Consider the following 21,769-nt stretch of genomic DNA (forward strand, 5'->3'; position numbering starts at 1 on the left):
CTGAATTACAGTGTACATAGCAGTAAACCAGTAACCTACCCTCTAATAGATTACAAGGGTTACCAAGGTGCCACCTTTGGACACTGGCAACGTCTCCCACAACGCACAAAACCACTGACCTTTCTCAGTAAGACAGTGATGACTCCTGCTACTCCACCAGTGTCCTTGCTATTGTCTGTCTGTCTGTCAGTCAACCCAGGCTGCTAACTCCCCTTGCTGAGATGTTGCAGTCTGCAACCTGATGTTCAGAATCCAGTATTCTAGAGATTAACCTTCAAGCAAAACTTCATTTTACCTCACTGAAAATCAGCAGCATTCCACTAGCCACGCTGTAGCCATTGGGATAGAACTATTAAGCCGAGCCAGGACAATCAAGACTGGAAGCAATAAAGTTAAAAATCACACAACACCAAGTTATAGTCCAATAGGTTTAATTGGAAGCACACTAGCTTTTGGAGCAACACCTGATGAAGGAGCAGCGCTAGGAAAGCTAGTGTGCTTCCAATTAAACCTGTTGGACTATAACCTGGTGTTGTGTGATTTTTAACTTTGTACACCCCAGTCCAACACCGGCATCTCCAAATTGGAAGCAGTAAAGGAATACTCAAGGGAGAGTGTGTGACTATTCTATGCAATCGGACATCATTTCATTTTTTCCTTAGGAGTTTATGGGATATTTTTTCTGTCCAAATGATAGTCAGTGACAGAGAGAAGGCAAGGTGAGACACTGCAGGGACTGGGGAATGGGTTGCAGTTATTGGCCTCACGTTCCGAACAGTTGTCCATGAACATCCCAGGCAGAAAGGGACCAATTATATTGCTCAATTCCAACTCCAGCCTAGAAGGATGCAGATGTACAAACATCCCACAGTCAACTTTACAGACACCAACTAGCATTCCAGAACTCCACGCACATGGTTTGGGAACATGCGTTCGAATCCCACCATTGAAAATGGTGAAATTTGAATGCAGTAAAATCTGGAATTAGAAGCTAGCCCCAGGATGACTACGTAACCACTGATGAGTATTGAAAACTCCATGTGGTTCAATAATGCTGTTATGGGAAAGAAATCTGTAATTTTTGCCTTCTGTGGTCTGTGTTTGACTCCATACCCATAGCAATGTGATTGCCTCTTAATTGCCCTTTGAAATGGCATAGCAAGGTACATAGTTCCAGGGCAATTAAAAATGGACAATGAATGCTGGTCCAGCCAGCAATGCCAAATACAAAAAAACTGATGTTGCAGCAGTTTCAAGGAAGTACATCCTTACGGAAGGACAGTTGTTGCACATACTGTTCCTCCCTGAGGTTTAGATAGGGTCACTGGACATCCTGGATGGAAATAATCTCATACCAAGACCTCTTCACTTTCTCGTAGTCCCTCCTCCTGCAGTTTGACTTGCTCTTGGGAAACCATTTTAAAGTTTTTGGAAAGCTTTTGGAAAAGAAATGAGGGGATTTTTTTTCTCTCAGATAGATATGCAACTTTGTGCTTCAGAAAGCAATACAGGCAGGATTGTTCAATATTTTAAAGGCAGAAGCTGATAAATTGTTGTTAGGCAAGGTTTACAGGGAACAAATGGGAATATGGAATTTGGAACAGATCAACCAAGACCTGTTGAATGGCCGAGCTGGGATGAAGGATCAAATGCCTTACTTCTGCTCGTAATTTGTGTGTCCTGTGTAAGCTGTTTCCATTCTCCAATTTACACTATAGTCCAAGGGAGATGTCTAATAGTGCACACTCGTCTCTTTGCAATTGCCTTGTGCTGAAGCTTTGAAGTCAGCAATAAGCCCCTTCTGTAACTGTCATAGAATCCCTACAGTGTGGAAGCAGATCATTCGGCTCATCGAGTACACACCGACTCTCCAAATAGCATCCCACCCAGACCCACCTCATCCCTGTAACCCAGCATTTCTCATGACTAATTCACCTAGCTTGCACACCCCTGGACACGATGGATAATTTAGCACAGCCAATCCATCTAACCTGCACATCTTTGGACCGTGGGAGGAAACCTGAGCACCCAGTAGAAACAGAGACAGTCGCCCAAGGATGGAATCAAACCCAGATCCCTGGCGCTCTGAGGCAGTGGTGTTTGCCATTGAGCCACCGTGCCGCCCTGTCGTATCACTTAATGTAGAATTTGCAAACTGAACCAATTGTAAAATGAAGTCTAATGCTTAAAAGAAACCAGAGGAGACGCTAACCACAAACTAACATACAAGCAGTTGATGATCCCTTGAACCATAGAAATGGTTGTGGCGGAGTGGGGGGGAAGCATGTATTCAGATATGTAAGGTTAAGAGGGGCTTTAGCTGCTGCATTGAGCTTCAAAAATCCATCGCTGATGTCTAATCAGCATCGCTTCTAATTGACATTGTGACTTTTCTGCTTTGCATACTTCCAATGGATCTCACTTGTGTCTTAATGTCTGCACAATTCAGCTTGGTTCACCCGCAAGTGTGCGTGGGGATCACTTTGAAGCTCTAAAAGCATCATGGTACCCAGAATTCAACTGCAAATGAGCCCAATTTAGTAGCCCACCTGCACAATACCATTTTGAAAAACAGCTTTGAGTAACTTTCAAAGGAGTTATGCCTCTGAATTCAAAACCACCTGAGTCATTATTCCAATCAACAACCAAGATCAGGAAGAAAGGTAGCATTTAACCATCGTTGTGACATTTTACTGAAATATATAAATCATTGGACCATTATTTACTTTTAAATTGCTCCAAATTAATGTAACTGCTTGATGCTACACTGAATGCTTTTACCTCAGGTATCAACACACCTAAATTCAAATTATAAATCAATCTGCGGCAATCAGTGAGAAATGAACTAGTCCACTAAATGGCCCAATAGCACTGGAACTATGAGATAGTTTCACAATTGATGCTTTTAAATCTAAATTGCTCAATCCAGTATTTGAAAATTAATGGATCTAGCAATTAGGTTATATCACACATCATATGTCAAGCTTGAGTATCTTTATGTGTATATATGTGCAACAAGCAGTGTTACACATTCAAAGGAATCAGTAGGGTCAATATCTGCCACATCACCAAGAATTAAAATTATCTTAGCTGCTGGTAAAAAAGAATAAATTATTTCATTTTTATAAGCCAATAATTAATTTGTGAATTTAAATATTAATTCAACAGGGAATGCACCTTTGATTGCATTAATAATGAGTCAATAAGTCATTTGTCTCTTGTATCACCATGTATCGTAAGGGCAGCTCATTATGCAGTTATGTGTTCTCAGGTGTTGCCTTAGTCTGACAGTTATAATTAGAAAGGTATAGGCTTTGCCAAATTTGGTTCTGTCCTAACTAGACATGGGCAATTCAGCCAAATAAATCACCAGGGCCAGGATAGAGAAGCAGCAACACGGAGATGGCATCATCCATGAAGTGAGTGCCCTTGCAATACCAGAAGTACCTGCATCAATATTGTGCGTGACAGATATTAACTTCCTTGACATTCTTAAAAGGACATCCTTGTTTCAAGATAGTTCAGGGACTGTCCTTGAGAATGGCTTTTTCGTGAGACCTGCTATATTGCCACATATAGTTCTGTTTTACTCTTACTGTACAAACCAAGTTGTCAGTGAAAAGCTTGGTTTTAGTTTGACATGCATGAGCCAATTGGATGGATGCAGTTTCTAAATTGGCTTTGCTGTATTTCCAGAGCTAGTGCTAATGATGTCAGGGCAGAAGAGCTGCCTAAGTTCTTTTCAATACGATTATTACAATTAAACCTTTAAGAATTATTGTCATTGTGAATGGTCAGACTCCTCCACTCAGACGGCCTCAGCTGATGTCTCTGTGGAGACTGAAATAGCCACTTGAGCTACTTTTACAGTGCTCTTGATGCAGGTCCTGGCAGCTGTTTGCATGGTACCAGGATGGTTCCCCTGTTTCTGTTGGCAGTCTGACTCCAGGCTGTTTTCTAGTGGCTGAGCTGATGCCCCTTTGCAGGTACAGAGCATACTGCGGAATGCATGCCTCAGATCCTTGCTCCGCAGAGCATAGATAATAGGATTAACTGTTGAATTAAGTAAGCACAGCATACTGCAAAAGGCAAATATCGTCTTTACCAGCTTGTTCATCTTCCCAAAGACATCGTAGACCATGATGGCTAGGAGTGGACCCCAGCAGATGATGAGGACGACCAGAATAAGGACAAGCGTCTTGGCCAGTCGGATGTCCATACGTGTTTGATCAAGACGAACAGTTTGCACTTTGCCACCCTCAGTCACCTGTACAATTATACTCTTCTGAGTGCCACGCTGGATCATACGGACAGCATGAACATGTGCCTTCCACAGAATGTATACATAGGCGTATATGATGAAAAGCAGCAAAATGCTTGTAACACCGATCCAGAACATCAGATAAGTCTCATCAATGAGAGGAAAGATATCTGAGCAGACAGAGTTCAGTTTTTTACAGTTCCAGCCCAATAGAGGAAGCACAGCGATCATGATTGATATGGTCCACATGACAGTAAATGCAATGACTGCCTTTGGCCGTGTGACAATCCTCTTGTAGGCAAGGGGCTTGTGTATGGAGATGTATCGATCAATGGCTGTCAGGAAGAGACTGCCTACTGAAGCTGTGAACGAGGCTGTGACACCACCAAGTTTGAACAGGAAGACATTGGGACTGTCTTTCCTTTGGAATACATGGAAGTCGACGAAACTATATACAAAGATCACACTGCCCAGGAGGTCAGCCACTGCCAAGCTGCCGATGAAGTGGTAGGATGGTTTGTATCTGAGACTGCGAGATCGGATTATAACACACAGAATTAGTACATTCTCTAGCACAGTAAATGTTCCCAAAGTTAAAGCCAATACAGCGATAGCCATTTGTTGACTAGGGGTCAGAATCATAAAGCATTCCATGTCCATAAAGTTTTCTCCACAAGTTATTGTCGATTCATCGTTCATAATTGATTGGTTGTACAGGTAATTAGTACCATTTATTGAATCATGGAGGTTGGCATTGGATAAAAGCTCCTCTCCAGCTGTCATTTTTTCGAGATAGGCATTGCCTTTTCCAAGGGAAGAATGCAGATTCTGAGTGACATAACCAAGTTTTGTCATGTTGAAGTCTACTTTAGTGTCATCATACTGTACTTCATTGGATGCAATGTAAAGGAGGTCAGTAGTGATGGTTCGGAAAGTCGTATCAGAAAGAGCTTCCAGTAGAGACTTCATAATAGCTTTCAGTTTCTTTCCAAAATGCTACAAATTGAAGTAGGAAAGAATTAGGACAAAGACAAATAGAAATTATTAAACAAATATGTGAATAAATTAGCATTACTTTTAAATGATTGCTGTTAATCGTCATTGAAATTTAAAAAATAATACATCCTTTTATGTTGCCAAATTAAGTTTATTCTTTGAAACTCTTACTTTCCACATCTGTTAAAACCATAGAGGGAGAATTTTCATCTGAAGACGTCAAACATTTATTCATCAGAATGGCTGCATATAATGACAAAACCAGCTACTGTATTTCTGACAGAATAATTCTCATTGGATCAATATCCTATCAATCACTACCAGAGGATGTGTGTGACTAGAAGTAAGATCATGTACAAAATTTACATATGAGACCATCCTTCCTCCACTCACTGTATTTTTCTTGAGAAATAGCCAGTTTTTATTCTACTATTATTCTCTACTCACTTGCTGGAGGTGTCACCAAGCTTTTATCAGGAGAAATAACACCCCTGATTCTTTCTGTATTTTACAGAAACTTTTTAAATATTGACCGTAAATGTTTTACTGTAATATCCTATAATCAAGGTTATAATACACTACTAATACTTGGGATTCTAGATTCTAAACTAAAGGAAATGGATTTTATGTTTCTCTTCTGTGATGGTCTAACTACCTTTTTCAAAAGGTCAGCATGTTATTTCGAACAGTGAGTTCAATAACATTTCAATGAAGTCAGGTGATTTGAGCTTAAATATCCTGCAGGCCACAAGGAGAGATAATTGCTATGGTGGTTGCTCTTGAGAGGGAAGTGAGTAGGTTCATGTAGAGAAAACAGGTGCATGACAGCAGAAACCAAAAGAGAAAACGCTGGAAAATCTCAGCAGGTCTGGCAGCATCTGTAAGGAGAGGAAAGAGCTGACGTTTCAAGTCTAACTGACCCTTTGTCAAAGCTTAAAAAAGGGAGAAATAGGGAGGCATTTATACTAATTAGACAAAGGGTCAGTTAGACTCGAAATGTCAGCTCTTTTCTCTCCTTACAGATGCTGCTAGACCTGCTGAGATTTTCCAGCATTTTCTCTTTTGGTTTCAGATTCCAGCATCCGCAGTAATTTGCTTTTATGCATGACAACAGAGATGTAGTTAGTAGCAATCTCCAGGTAGTCAGGGCTGGGAAAAAGTCCTGAGAAACTTAGAAATGTGAGAAGAAATGTCTAAAAGCAGAAAGTTAAAGTGATGTCAGAGTGAAGTCAAATAACACCTACAGCTTCTCAAGTCAAGTTTTTCATTTTGGAATCTGATGTATCCAGTATTGCCATCAGCTGGGAAATTACCATGTTGCGAAATAGAAGCCATTTCATTTGTGAAGAGACTTAGCGGTGGACTAGACTCCTTCCCATGACTCTATTTGTAAGTCCCAACACATTATGAATTCATTGACTCAATGATTTCAATAAATAGTCTTCACCAAGGTATTATCTGATAAGTTAAAGTCCAACTTCTTCAAGCATACCTAATCCCAGATGGTAAAGTTGACGTAATGCCCAATAATACAAGAACATGGGTAAACAATGTATTCTCACTGTGTCAGGCATGACTTGTTAGAAGCACTCTTGCCTCCGCACCAGCAGCTTATAGATTTAAGTTCCATTCCTAGCTTAAGCACAACTGTTTAGGCTGTCAACCCAGTGCAGTAATGAGTGAGATGAGACTTTAACCATTTAGGCACTTTCAGATAGATCCAAAAGAACTCATGCAATGATTTTGAAGAACAGGAGAAGTTTACCCCTGGCGACATGACTCTAACCATCTTAAAAACAAATTATCTGAACAGTATCATGCTGCAACATTGCAACAGTGATTATACTACAAATAAATTTCATTGGCTGTACAGCACTTTGGGAGTTCCTGAAGTCATGAAAGTTGCTATGTAAATGTTATCTTTTTTTTTCTGTTACAAAGTCTTAGAGAGAAGTAACAGCACAGATGCAAGACAATTTGACCTGACAAATTTATTTTCTGCTTAACATGAACCTCCTCCCCGCATGTTCAGCTAATACCATAAACATTGCCTTCTATTCCTTAATCGCTGATGTGCATATATAGCTTCCCCTTAGACATGTCTATGATATTTGCCTTAATCACTCCTGATGTTATTAAGTTATACATTCTAATAAATTTTTGGGTCAAGCAATTTCTCCAGAACTCCCTATTCATTTTTTTATAGTGACTATTGTGCATGTATGGTCTCTTGTTTTGGCTTTACCTGGAAATTCCTTCTTGACAATTATTCTAATCAAATATTACATTAAAGTTCTCTATCTGTTCAGTACAAATAGAACAGCTCCTCAGCCTATTCAATCTTTCCTCATAGGTTTAACTTCTCAGTTCTGATTATGTTCTATTAAATTTTTATTGCAACTCCTCCAGCGCCTCTATGTTCTCTTTTATAACATGAAGACCTGAATTGATCACAATACTCGATATTTCTAACAGATCACCAGATAATAGATAGAGGGGTGATGATAGAAGTGGATAAAGTAGTTAAGCAGTTGACAATGTTGGAGTGTGGTAGGTGAGCTGAAGCAACGAAAAAGCAATCACATATCTTTTTGATAGTTTTGTTAATAATAATCCTGATGCTTTGCACAGAATAGAAAATAATTGAAAGGAGGCATAAGGAAATGGTGGGCATGGACATAACTAATGATATCACAGTTGTAGGTATCACAGAGTATGGGAAGTTTGAGAGGTGATAGATAGCTGAGAATATGGTTGAACTTTGAGGTGAAAATATCTAAGAGGTCACCACATTTAGGAAAGAGATGCAGATGGGAGGGAGCAGATGAAGTGAGTCAGCATTTGTAGCATATCATTTAGAAATACAGGGAAATTGAGTTGGATAGGTATTGAGTGTGAGTTGATGGAATTAGCATGCTTCAACTTGTTGGTTAACTTTATTTGACCAAGAGGTGCTGAGGAGACATCTGAGACAGTGAAGGTGGAGCTTTTCAGCCTTTTCTCCTGCCCAGTATATTAGTCTCACCAGTATGCAGGAACACACTGCATGTTATTCATTCACTATTTCATCTTCTCAGCCAGGTTACTGGTGCTCCACACTCCCTTACTTAGCTTGGACATAACAGATAAAGTTTTTGTGGTTCCTGAATTGACTTCAGCATCAAGTGACAGATTGTTGGCAATTGTAGACCTTAGCTATGTGAAGTATCAACAACCTCAGAACCATATTGTCAATGCTGATTTGTGGAAAAGGCTGTAGCAACATCCTGGGCCATGATATTTGCCTTTCTGATGCATATTGCCAATTTTCTGCAGCAGCTTAAATACATCTGCTCACATGGTTGAATGATGTGGAGGTTAAATACCTCACTGAGATTGATGAAGGCAATATATAATGGTCGCCTTTGTTCACAACATTTCCATTACCGCCCGGTAGTAGTATCGATTGTAGATAATTCAGTTCTGAAACCATGCTGGAATCCAGTGCAGATATGTTCAGCCAGGATGTGCAGTCTGGCGAGCAAACAGGAACAAATACATTTTCCACGATGGTCACCAGTGAGATACCTCAATGCTGTTTCAGTTAGTGCTGTAACCCTTGTTCTTGTTCTTGTGCAATGTTGCGGTCTTTCATTACACATATCCTGGGCACTACTGATGCTGCAGGAGTGCTGGTTTCTTGCATCTTATCAGGCAATACAGCTTCAGCACCTGGAAGCTTTGCTCATGGACAGCAAGTGAGTAGATTTGCTAAGCTCCTCTGCTGTTGGTTTGATTTCCAGTTCTGCTATGTCTAGAATCTCTTTGGTGGCAGTATTCTTCCCAGCATGAAATTTAAGGTACTTTACCTATTCTCCAACTGTTTATTGTGGTTGGTGATGATCTCTCCTCCCTCTGTTTTCAATTGAGCCATTTTATTTACTAATTGACCTGCTGTCATTTTGATCCTTTCATAAATACCCCTGCTAGTTCATGTATCAAAGTACATCTGGATATCCTGGCAGAGTAATCCAGCATCACCCATAGTCATTGGTGTGTCACCACCCAGTCTGTTGGATTTTGTTTTATGCAGTTCTTGGTTCATTTAACCCTATTTCAATTGGAGCTCTTACAACTATTAAGGGCAGACTGCTTGACTTTAATGACAAGTTCCATCACAGTGATGTTAGTCTTGAACCAATCAGCATTTTTCTGTTCTTTCTTCCCATATGTTGAGAGTTTTGTATTGTAGACAGTGTCTGAAAGTATTTTTCATTTTAGTGTTGCACATTTCATGGAAATGCCAGAGAGCACTTGTTTAATTAACTCAAACAACTTTTTAAAAATCTGGTGATGTGGTATCAAACATAGAACAATACAACACAGAACAGGCCCTTCCGTCCTTGATGTTGCACCAACATGTGAACTAATCTAACCCCATCCCCCAATACTATCCCATCATCATCTAGGCACTTAGCCCCGAATGTGGCTGAGTTAACTACATTGACAGGCAGGGCATTCCATGCCCTTAGCACTCTGAGTAAAGAACCTGTCTCTGACAGCTGTCTTCAATCTGTCACCCCTCAATTTGTAGCTATGCCCCTCATATAATCTGACGCTTCTTGGGAAATTGTTGCATCCTAACCCTGGTGCAGAATGGGAGTGATCTGGATTGCAGTCAGTGCTGTGGTAGCTGTGGGAATGCTGTTTGACAAGTCATGCTGGTAATGATCAGCTCCAGAAAGGTGCCAATGCTTTGGTAGAGAATATTCCCAGAAGACCTAGTTTCCCTGACTTGTTCTGAAAGAAGGTATTTGTTATATAAAGCTTATGGGAACACTGAAGTTCAATAGACCTCTTTTTTTTGTCAGACCGTAATGCCCAAGGCCTGTGCCCCACAAACCATGCCCACTATGAAATTCCTCAGTCGGTAAAGAATAAGCTGAGGCTTTATTTCCTAAAGTGTTCGAGGCTGAGGGGTGACCTTATTGACTTTTATAAAACCACAAGGGGTGACTAGCCAATGGTTTTTTGACTAGGATAGGGGAGTCCAAAATTAGAGGGCATAGGTTTAAGGTGAGAGGGGAAAGATTTAAAAAGGTACTAAGGAGCAACATTTTCACACAGAGGGTGGTGCATGCACAGAACGAGCTGCCAGAGGAAGTGGTGGAGGTGGGTACAATTACAACATTTAAACATGTGGATAGGTATATGAATAGAAAGAGTTTAGAGGGATGTGGGCCAAATGTCGGCAAATGGGAGTAGGTCAGATTTGGATGTCCTCTCAGTGCAGATGAGTTGGACTGAAGGGTCTGTCTCCCTGCTGTCTGACTGAATGACTCAATATCATGAATAATAACAGTGTCAAGCTTCTATTAAAATTGGTCTTCCGGTTCTGTAGTGGAGCATGGACATTTGTGATGTTAACTGATCATGTTTGAGTTGAGAGGCAGTTGTAGGGGTCATATTCTGAACAGTTGTGAGGCCTCTATCATCAAAAGAAGTGTGTTCCATTTCCTATGAAGTCTTCCCTGCCAGATTAACATGTAATGTTTATGTTTCGGTGATCTGGTCTCAGTGAGCCTGGGAATGAAGCTGTGTCCATGATAATTCTATCCAGTTCCATGTTGATCACAGCTGCTGTTATTGATAAGCTGTAAGTTGTCTGTCAATCTTATGCTCATCCCATGCCCAATGTTCCAGCTTGCCAACTGAAGAGTTGGAATCCTCCTTGTTGTTTGTTGTTTGCCTGATGTGATGGATCCTTTCCATTTGCTCAGCAGACACTCTAAGCTCCAAGCACCCGTTTGAAGCAGATGGAACCATGGTGGAGTAGCACCTCACTGGGTGGCACTATGCGACTTGAGGCCCTAGCTTGTTGGCCAGTGGGACACAATGGTTCCTCCAACCATTGGAGACAGTTTGGAGCAAATGTTTCTCCACCAATCGAGTTGGCCTTATCACTTGTAACAGCTGTCTCCTGTTAGTGCTCTTCAGCCGAGCTGGAGTGTTCTCTGCAAAGCTCAGGCCTTGGGAAAATTATTGAAGACCATGGACCGCCCAAGAAATAGGTTCCTCTGCATGACCTCCCCAGCTGAGTTAGAAAAAAATTCAAACCTCAATGCTTGTCGTCAGAGTTGCTGGAAAGATGGCAAACCTAACCATCAGCCTGGCTTTAGGCTGAACTCCAGTTTATTTGTCAGGCATGCAACTTCTGAGGTATCCACAAGGACAGAGGAGCCATTTGCCGATAGCTGGGAATTTGGTCGATGAGTGTCTGGGTGTGTCAGTGTACTCGTGGGGCTGCTCACTGCACGTCTGGAGGTAAAGCCTCCTCCTCCTGGTTTTTCTGAAGTTTTAGCCTGGGGCCATGAGGAGCCCAATTTTTGTGGGTAGCTATGAGGAGGCACTGCCAATGGAGAGGCTTTATACTGACATGGGGAGACTTACACATTGGGTTCCCATTTCCTCTCACATTGCTGCTAGACATGATATGGGTTAAAAATAACAGCAACCAGTGCAGAAAAGCAGAAAGCCTGTTAACACTCTTCACCCACACATTAGATGCATAACATTACACTGCTGGGACACAGCCACATCAGCAATAAGATAAATACTTGATATTTATGATATTGATTTTTGTATTTACAATATACTCTCAGAGGCTTGAAATCTAATCAAAGATGTCTAACAGGATGATTGCTGTTTTTGCATTATGTTAGCATAGGATGCAAATCTCGCTCATGATTCTCCACATGTTTTTAGCTGAGCTCTCAAGAAATATCTTAAAAGAATAAGAAAACAATTGATTGATTCATTTACAGGTCTAGTGCAGGAAAATAGGAGTAGTGTAGGTATTGTATTTTTGACGCTATAGGCTCAATGGGCTGAACAGCCTCTTCCATTCTGTATGATTCTATGATGAGAGCAGATACTCATGGACCTGTTCTGGATCTTCATTTATTCACTTGATTTATTCCCAATTTAGATATGGGAATGGAAAGCCACATATCCAAATGTGATGATAGCATAAAGGTAAGCACAACATTAAAATGTGGAAACACAACATTAAATTGTGACTGTGAGATTAAGTGAATGGGTTAAAATTGTGGCAAATGAATTTTGAGGTCAGGAAGTGTGAAGTCATTTCTTTTGGATTTTAAGAGAATAGAATAGGGTACTTTCTGAAAGGTGAAAAGCTAGAAGCAGAGAAATACTAACAAACTCAATAATCCAGACATGTAGATCATTCACGAGCGTGATGCTGGAAAAGCACAGCCGGTCAGGCAGCATCCGAGGAGCAGGAGAATCGACATCTCAGGCATAAGCCCTTCATCAGGCCCTTCCTGATGAAGGGCTTATGTCTGAGATGTCAATTCTCCTGCTCCTCGGATGCTGCCTGACCGGCTGTGCTTTTCCAGCACCACACTCTTTGACTCTGATCTCCAGCATCTGTAATCCTCACTTTCTCCATGTAGATCATTCAATCGTCATGAGCAGAAATAGAAAATAATCAAAACAGATTAAAGACTAATGGAATTAGTGCATATACATGTAAGGAATAGATGTCACGTTGTAGCTGTTAAACCACATCTGGAATACTGTCAGCATTCCTGGGCTGTGCACTTTAGAAAGGAGTGCAGCATAGGTTTATTAGAGTGATGCTTGGATTCAAGTATTAGATCACAAGGAGCGATCATACAAATGTGGGCTGTATTTAGAGGTTTATGGGTGGGATGGCAGAAGTTATCAAGATATTAAGGGGAAAACATAGAGTGGATAGAGAGAAAGTATTTCCACTGATTGGTAAGTATAGAAATAGAAGATATTACCTGAAAATCAGTGTCAGATATGAAATTAGGCAACACTTTTACACACAAAGTGTGGCAAAAGCTTGGAACTCTGTCCCACGAACATTAACTGATGTTTGATGATTTTAAATCTGAGTTTGACAGTCTTTAGCTAACCGAAGATAGCAAGGGATATGGGACAAAGATACAGAGAGTTCAGTTGTAGATCAGAGATGATCTCTTGAATGGATGGAACCAGTTGTGGGAGCTATCTGGCCCTCTCCTGTTCCTATGTTTTGCAGAGTTGGATGTAGCACGGAAGAAAAATCCATTTCCCTTTCCTTAGTTGGAAGTGAGAAATCCTGTTGGGGACACCTAAAAAAGGGACAGAGACGTATTAGTTTTGAGTGGATATGTTTGCATAGAGCTAACTACCTCTAATTTGGCACTGGTCTCCATTAATTATTAACATTTTTCAGAAAGGATTGAAGAAGGCTGAAAAACATAATCACTGCATTGATGTTTGGGAGATGATTGGAATTTGAGAACATCATTGAGCAGATCACAGCGTCTTTCATTTCATTAAACATGTCTGAAGAGAATCTGGCAATCAGAGTACAACCACACAATGACCATTGCCAAACAAAGATTTAACCATTGCCTCTTGATATTCAGTGGCATTACTATCACTAAATTGCCCTGCTGACAATATTCTGTCACTGACCACAATCTGGCTGATCTGGACCAGCCATATAAATACGTAGCTACAAGAACAGGTCAAGACTAGGAATGTTGTAGCAAGTAACTCACCTCCTGACTCCCCAGAGCCGTTCACCATCTACAAAGCACAGTTCAGGAGTTCGATGGAATTCTCATTTGCCTGGAGGAGAGGAACTCCAGCAGCAAACAAGAAGCTTGACATCATTCAGGTCAAAGCAGCTACTTAACTGGCACCACATGCGCCAGCATCAATATTGACTCTCTTCACCATCAATGGCAACGGTGTATACCATCTCTGCAACTCAGCATAGATTTCCTGGATGCTAATCTGGTGGAATGGATCACTTGCCCCTTTATGGAAGCTGTCACAATTTCCAATTACTAATCCTTAATAATCAAAATAATAGCAAAAAGTTCCAAAGTATACAACAGATCTATTGGCATTACAATGGAGGAAAAAGCAGGTTAGCATTTCAGCTTTATTAAGAATTCATTCACAGGATGTGAGTATTGCTGGCGGGGCCAGCATTTAGTGCCTATTTGTAATTGCCTGTGAGAAGGTGCTGGCGAGTTGCATTCTTGAACTACTGCAGTCCTTGTGCTATAGGTACATCCATAACGAAATGGGAATGGGAATTCCAGGATTGGGACCCAACAATAATGACATAGTTTCCAATCAAGGTGGTTTGTGTCTTGGAGGGAACATGCAGCTGGTGGTGCTCCCAGGCTCCTGCTGCCCTTATCCTTCCATTTGGTAGGAGGTCATAAGTTTGGAAGGATCTATGGATAGTGATGGTAGAGGCTCCAATTTCTTTCCATCACATGGACTGACCAGGAATCTCACTCTTTCTTAACACTGGCCACAGGCATGTGCTGGGAAGATTTACAAGATGATTCTCAGCTTGTCTGACACATTCTTGATAGTCCTTCCTTAGACAACAAGTCCTGGTGTGAAATTTGAATGTACAGTTTCCAGGTCAGAAGCAAGGACACTATTAATTTTACCACTGGACACCCTTAAATAAGATTGAAGCAAATAAATGATATGGAAGTTTTAAGACTCCATATATATCCTTACTCTACAGTCAGGAACGTCAGAGGTCTCCAAAAACCATAGTTACATTAATGGTAAAAAAGCTCACATTTTAAAATTACTGATTCTTCAAAGGTTAGTTCAAGATTAATTATTGAACTAAGCCTTAAACCAACGTTGAAATTTTTTCTCATTTTGAATTACTATTTCAAAGAGGGGACAGGGGATGGGCAATAATTGCTTGTCTAGCCAGAGACACCTACACCCTTGAATAAGTAAAAACAAGTTATTCCGCACATTGTACCAGCAATGTAACAAAAACTGAGACATGAGAGTATTCAATTAAATCTTATTTTAATATATTTTATGCGATGTGTAAAGATAGGATTTGCAAGCTCTGGAACAAGATATGATATGCTTTGTTTTCCCAATTTACTTTCCAGGAAAGATAGCTCTTTGTTAATTTTTTTATTGCTCATCAAAGTGAAGGGTGTTACTGCTGGGGAATGCGACACATATCCATTCTTGTACCAGAAGGATGATTCATGGCTGGACCTCAAAGCTCAATAAGCGACTACAGAATTTCACTCCAGCAATTCTTGCGGCCCCTCGAGTGCAAGATGTTTTCTAAGCAACCTGCCTAGAGATGTTATTACACCACTCTGGAGCAGGTGAAACTTGAACCAAAGTCTCCTGTCTCAGATGTAGGGACAGTACCACTGTATCAAAAAAGCACACCCCTTCCCTTTTTCTACTGTTATAGTTTTTCACATGATGAGCTTCAGCATCTGCTTAGTGTGCTTCACTTGTATCAGTCAGTTAATCTTATCACAACATACGCACAGACACAAGCTCTGAAGGTCAAAAGAATGCAAAGCTCCATCATTAACCAAACATCGGTAATGTTCATAATCGAAGGAGTGGGATTCATGGTAAGTATAAAGGCAGTTTTGAGGCATGTGATGATCCTGTACTGCTAGAGCAAGACACTTCTACATATTTATACTGGAACTGCTTATTTCACTGTGATGTCACTAATGGACATTTCACAAATACTCACACAGAGGAGAGCAGTAGAATGTCATTCAATTGGTTTTGTCTGTGGGAAATCGTGGCTCGCTAACTTGACTAAGGTTTTTAAAGAAGTAATGAAGAGGATTGATGAAGGTAGAGCGTTGGACATGATCTATGTGGACTTCAGTCAGGCATCAAAAAACTTCCACATGGGAGACTGCTTAGTAACATTAGATCACATGGAATACAGGGGGATTTAGCCAAGTTAGCCAAGCCTCCAAGTTAAAGAGGCAGAGTGGTGGACGGTTGCTTTTCAGAGTGGAGGCCTGTGACCAACGGTGTGCCATAAGAATCGGTGCTGGGTCCACTATTTTAAATCATTTATATAAATGATTTGGATGTGAACATGGGAAATATACTTACTGAGTTTGCAGATGATACCAAAATAGATGGTGTAGTGGACAGTGAAGAAGGTTACTTCAGAGTACAACGGGACCTTGATCAACTGGGCCAATGCACTAAGGAGTGGCAAATGGAGTTTAAATTAGATAGATGTGAATTGCTGCATTTTGGAAAGGCATATCAGGGCCGGACTTATACACTTATTGGCAGTGTCCTGGAGAATGTTGCTGAAAAAAGAGACCTTGGAGTGCAGTTTCATAGTTCCTTGAAAGTGGAGTCGCAGGTAGATAGAATAGTGAAGAAGGTGTTTGTTATGCTTTCCTTTATTTGTCAGGGTATTGAGTACAGGAGTTGAGACATCACGTTGCAACTGTACAGGACACTGATTAGGCCACTTTTGGAATACTACGTCCAATTCTGACCTCCCTGTTATAGGAAGGATGTTGTGAAACTTGAAAGGGTTCAGAAAAGATTTACAAGGATGTTTCCAGGTTTGGAGGATTTGAGCTACAGGGTGAGGCTGAATAGGCTGGGGTTGTTTTCTCTGGAGCATTGGAGACTGACGGTGACCTAATAGAGGTTTATAAAATCATGAGGGGCAATGATATGGTAAATAGACAAGGTCTTTTCCCTGGGTGGAGAAGTCCAGAACTAGAGGGCATAGGTTTAGGGTGAGAGGGGAAAGACTTAAAAGAGATTTAAAGGACAACTTTTTCACACAGAGGGTGGTGCATGTCTGGAATGAGCTGCCAGAGGAATTGGTGGAGATTGGTACAATTACAACATTGCAGAGCTATCTGGACGGGTGTATGAATAGGAAAGGTTTAGAGGGATGTGCCCAGTGCTGGCAATGGGACTAGATTAATTTAGGATATCTGGTCGGCATGGATGGGTTGGACCAAAGAGTATGTTTCGGTGCTGTACATCTCTATGACTATTGATAATTGATTATTTGAATGTGACTTAGAAGTTCAAGCATAATGCAAAGTGACTAATTATCAGTGTAGTGCCAAGTTCTAGATACTATGAAATTCTGTACTCTGCATACAGAATTTCATAGTATGTAATACTGCACACTAGGAAATGGTTGATCTACCTGATGGAGAATTTTTACAGCCAACAGATAAGAGTTTAGCGTTGACTACATTTGGATGTAGTGGTTGGGAATGTTGAGCATGGCCACAACTGGAGTGAAGTGAACAATCCCTGCATCTGCATGGGCAGGCCGGAGACACACATGATACTGAGCAACATGCTTCATTTTCATCAAGCCAGAAGACTGTGGACACCTTGTAAATAATCATAGTTAGCTCATGGTAAAGATAACTGAAAGATTGGTTTATTGTAACATTAGAGTGCATAGAAATATATCCAACACTGGCAATCAGGAAGACAACAGAGAGCAAACAAAATTTATTTCACAATATGTGCACAACTGTCAGCAAAATGAAATATTAATGTTGCCTTAGGAATATTGACAGATATGAATATTTTAGCGGAATATTGAAACTACAAGTACAAAACATAGACTGCAGCAATATACTCACAGCATACACTGGAGAATATGCCATATGCAGTATATGTTTATGCATGATAAAGATGTCAAAGTAGTCACAGAGTTCATTGGAATACAAGAAGAATATATTAAAGCACTATGTGTGGAATTAGGAGGAACTAGCAAATGTCTACCAAGGCAAAGAGACCTGTTTTACCAAATTCTCATCAAAGACAGGGCTTTTGTATTGCAATACAAAGCCAAGATACTACAAATACTGGAAATTTGAAATAAAAACAGAATGTTCTGCAGGCACTTAGCAGGTCTGGTGGCATCTGTGGAGACAGAAACAAAATTATCTCAAGTTGATTGTGACAAAGATATCAGAGCAAAGGCATAGGGTGTTTGGGTTAGAAATGCATCACTGCAACCTATATGCCACCTGGCCTGCTGTACTCATGTAACCTCTAGCATGAGGCACTCAGAGGGCATATACATCTTGCAGCCAAGTTCAATAAGGAGATAATACTGGCAGCATAGTATCAGATTGAACATATAACATGTTGTCAGGGCTGAAGGTGGGATGGAGTGTTGGAAAACTGCATAGAACCAAAGAGTTGGAGATAGGAATGTTCAGGGCCATGAAAGCTACTAAAAGTCACTAAAACATTGAGTAAGATACAATTATGACTGCAACTTTTCATCTTCCAGACCAGTTGAAATGAAATATAAGGTGAAACAGAACTGACAGTTTTTCCACACCAAAGCTCAGTTAAAAATGGTGAAGATCTAGTTCACCAGCCAGAGCAGCTTTGAGTAACTGTACATTTATCTTGATGAGAGCCTGTTTCAAAGTGTATACCACCTCAAATCTCTCAGAAAACAGAAAAAGAGTTGCATAAATTTTGACAGGCTTGAAGGCATGCTTTGAACCTCAAAAGAAATAACTTATAAATGGTATGAGTTCAATTTTAGGATCAGGATGAAGAATAATCCATTGATCAATGTGTAAATGCATTAAAACATCTCACAGACTCCTGTGGCATAGGCAACTAAAAGATGATCTAATTATTGATAGATTGCAACAGATTTAAGGGACCCTACAATGACAGCAGGTCTACTGAGAGAGGAGAAATGTATTCTCAAAAAAAATGACATGTGCAGAGATGTCGATGTTGTAAAATAGGAATTGAGCAGATTCATGGCAAGACAGACTAGACCTTACATTACATTCATCGAATCACAGAATCCCTGTAGTGCAGGCAGAGGCCAATGAGTCTACACCTATATTCTGAAGAGCATCCCACCTAGACCCACGCCTCCCACCATAAAACCGTGCTTGGCTAATTCACCTAGCTGGCACATCCCTGGACATTACAAGGACAATTTAGTGTGGTCAATCCACCTAACCTGTACATCTTTAGACTGTGGGTTCAAATTGGAGCACCTGGAGGAAACCCAAACAGACATGGGGAGAACATGTAAACTCCACACAGTCACCCAAGGTTGGATAGGCCCCAGGTCACTGGGGGGGATTGTGAGGCAGCTGGGCTAGCCACCATGCCGATAGACATTCTGGGCTGTAACAGCCAAGAGATCATGGATAAAGGGAAGAATGCAAATAGTATAGACACAAAAGAAAAGAAGGTTTGGTCAGTGCCAGGGAAGCAGTTTTCTCACAGCTAGAGGTTATTTTGCATACAGGTGCTGGGCTGGAAGGAAGTGCAACAAATAGAGACAGATGAATACTAGAGACATATTAGCTGAAGATTCTGACAAATCTACACCAAGCAATAGATTGGTTCGGTTGATAGGTAACAAATAGTTTGAGACTATAGGAGTGATAACACCAGAAGGAGAACACCGGGTCAACCTAATGTGCCAGAAACAAATGAATCCTGCAACATCACAAGCTTCACAGGAATGAGTAAAGTTACTCAACATAAAAATCGAAAGTTTAAGCTTTCAAAAATAAGGGGAAGGCTGTATGACGAAGCAACACTTGAAACCAGATGACAGGAAACTCTGAAAGTCTAATGCAATGTGTGGAACCAAGATTTGGATTCCGAGATCATAGATGGCAAGCAAATGTGGTTACGTTCAGCCGCAGCAAGTCAAAAGCTTGGCTGGTAACCCTAAACATGCCTCAACAGTTTTGTAATGTGCCACAACGTTGACCATAGACCAGATCCGAAAGATATACAATAGTATATGTTCGGTTTAAGATGTTTTCCTAGATAAAATCATTTCAAAGCAGATGAAAGTATAATTCAGCACCTGCTACGGAATGTTCCAGCTTCCATAAAGACCAGTCTGAAAGAAAACATAGAAGAGCTGGAAAAGATGGGAGTAACTAAGAAAGTGACAGATCCTGTGACAGAATGGTTTAGCAGCGAAACAACCAGGAAAGCAGAGGGTGTGCATCATCCCAAAGGATTTAAATATCATTCTGAAGAGATCTCAGTGGCCAAAGCCACATTGAAGGGATGTTGCCATAACTTGCAAAGACAAAAGTCTTCACTACCCTGGATGTGATGGATAGTTATTGGATTCTGTTCCTGAGATATACATGATTTCACATGCCATTTGCATTTCCATAGCTCTAGTGGAATATTAATGCAAAAGACACAAGATAATTAGTGATCTTGCTGGAATTGGAGCTACATTGTGAATGATCTGCTAATTTATTGTTGTAGAATCACATTGAAAAGATTAAATTAGATTACCTACAGTATGGAAACAGGCCCTTCGGCCCAACAAGTCCACACCAACACTCCGAAGAGTAACCCACCCAGACCCATTTCCCTACCATATACTTACCCGTGATTTGGCAATTTAGCATGGTCCATTCACCCAACCTGCACATCTTTTGGATTGTGGGAAGAAACTGGACCACCCAGAGGAAACCCACGCAGACATGGGGAGAACGTGCAAACTCCACACAGACAGTTGCCCAAGGCAGGAATCGAATCTGGGTCTCTGGCACTGTGAGGCAGCAGTGCTAACCACTGAGCCACTGTGCTGCCCCTAAACCATAGTCAAAAGCTAGTGTGACTGCTAGAGATGGCTCCCAGATTAACCTCAAACAAACAAGAAAGATTGCAATAAAAGATGCCCAAAATCAAGTACACAGGTCATTTACTGACAGCAAAAGGTTTTCATCTTTATCATGAAAAGATAAAAGCTATAACAGTGATAGAGCAGCACAATGATTTTCTGGATTTCTAATTAGTTCTTGACAATTTGTCACCAGAATGTTATACCAACTCATGGCCAAGGAAGTCTAGTGGTATTGAGGCACTAAACAAGAAGCAGTATTCACTAAAATCAAGCCACTCGGGGTGACAACACCAGTGCTGCAATTGACAGTCTGAGATGCCGTATTGTACAAAAGAAATGGAGTCATGATATCGAAAGAGTTGAGAGGAGAGATGCCAGAGTGCACCCATACAATCTATCAAGGAGTCAAATCAAGAATGAGGAAGGCAAGTGATGTACTCTACTGGCTAAACATGGCAACAAAATCAAAGACCATATCAGTCAGTCCAGTGCTTCTAATAATGACCAAGCTAATCAAGCTAGGGAACCATTGATGACACATAAAATTCCAGATAGACTATGGATGAAGCTAGGAGAAGACCTTTTCACCCTCACAGGAAATGATTATCTTGTCACCAGACTACTATTCTGACTGGAAGTAGACCAGCTGATTTCAACAGCTACTAGTGGGATTGTTGAACACCTTGAGAACAAATTTCAGCTGTTACAGCACTCTTGACATTGTGGAGTGACAAAGACTTTCAATTCAAGAGTGAAGAATTCAGCCACTTCATAAATGTTTGGGAAATTCAACACAATGTATTACCTCCACTCTATTCCCAGTCAAATAGAAAGGCTGAGAATCTTCAAAGGTATCAGAAAGTGATCAATCAAATTCTGCATATGTGAGTTCAACGTAATCCTCAAGAGGAGATATACATCTACTGAAGGCATGAAAAGTAGTCATACTAAGACTAATGCCACACCAAATCCAAACTGTTCTTCCAATAGCAAAACATCCACTGAAGTTAAAAGTAGTG

General features: G+C 40.7%; 1 protein-coding gene across 6 annotated transcripts in view; it reads right to left on the reverse strand.

Annotated features, from left to right (window-relative positions):
- Nucleotides 1-516: 516 nt before the first annotated feature.
- cnr1 (cannabinoid receptor 1) overlaps nt 517-21,769 on the reverse strand; it is a 37,333-nt gene continuing 16,080 nt past the window's right edge. For 5 of the 6 annotated variants that reach the window (XM_072553681.1, XM_072553694.1, XM_072553688.1 and 2 more), the window contains one exon: nt 517-5,257. In XM_072553681.1, the coding sequence (XP_072409782.1) occupies nt 3,809-5,257 (1,449 nt within the window). In that variant the 3' untranslated portion in view covers nt 517-3,808. Of the gene's footprint in view, nt 5,258-13,068; nt 13,402-21,769 lie in introns of all 6 variants that reach the window. The other variant, XM_072553709.1, reaches the window with a different exon arrangement.

The sequence above is a fragment of the Chiloscyllium punctatum genome, chromosome 3 (genome assembly GCF_047496795.1).
Source record: "Chiloscyllium punctatum isolate Juve2018m chromosome 3, sChiPun1.3, whole genome shotgun sequence".
NCBI lineage: Eukaryota > Metazoa > Chordata > Chondrichthyes > Orectolobiformes > Hemiscylliidae > Chiloscyllium > Chiloscyllium punctatum.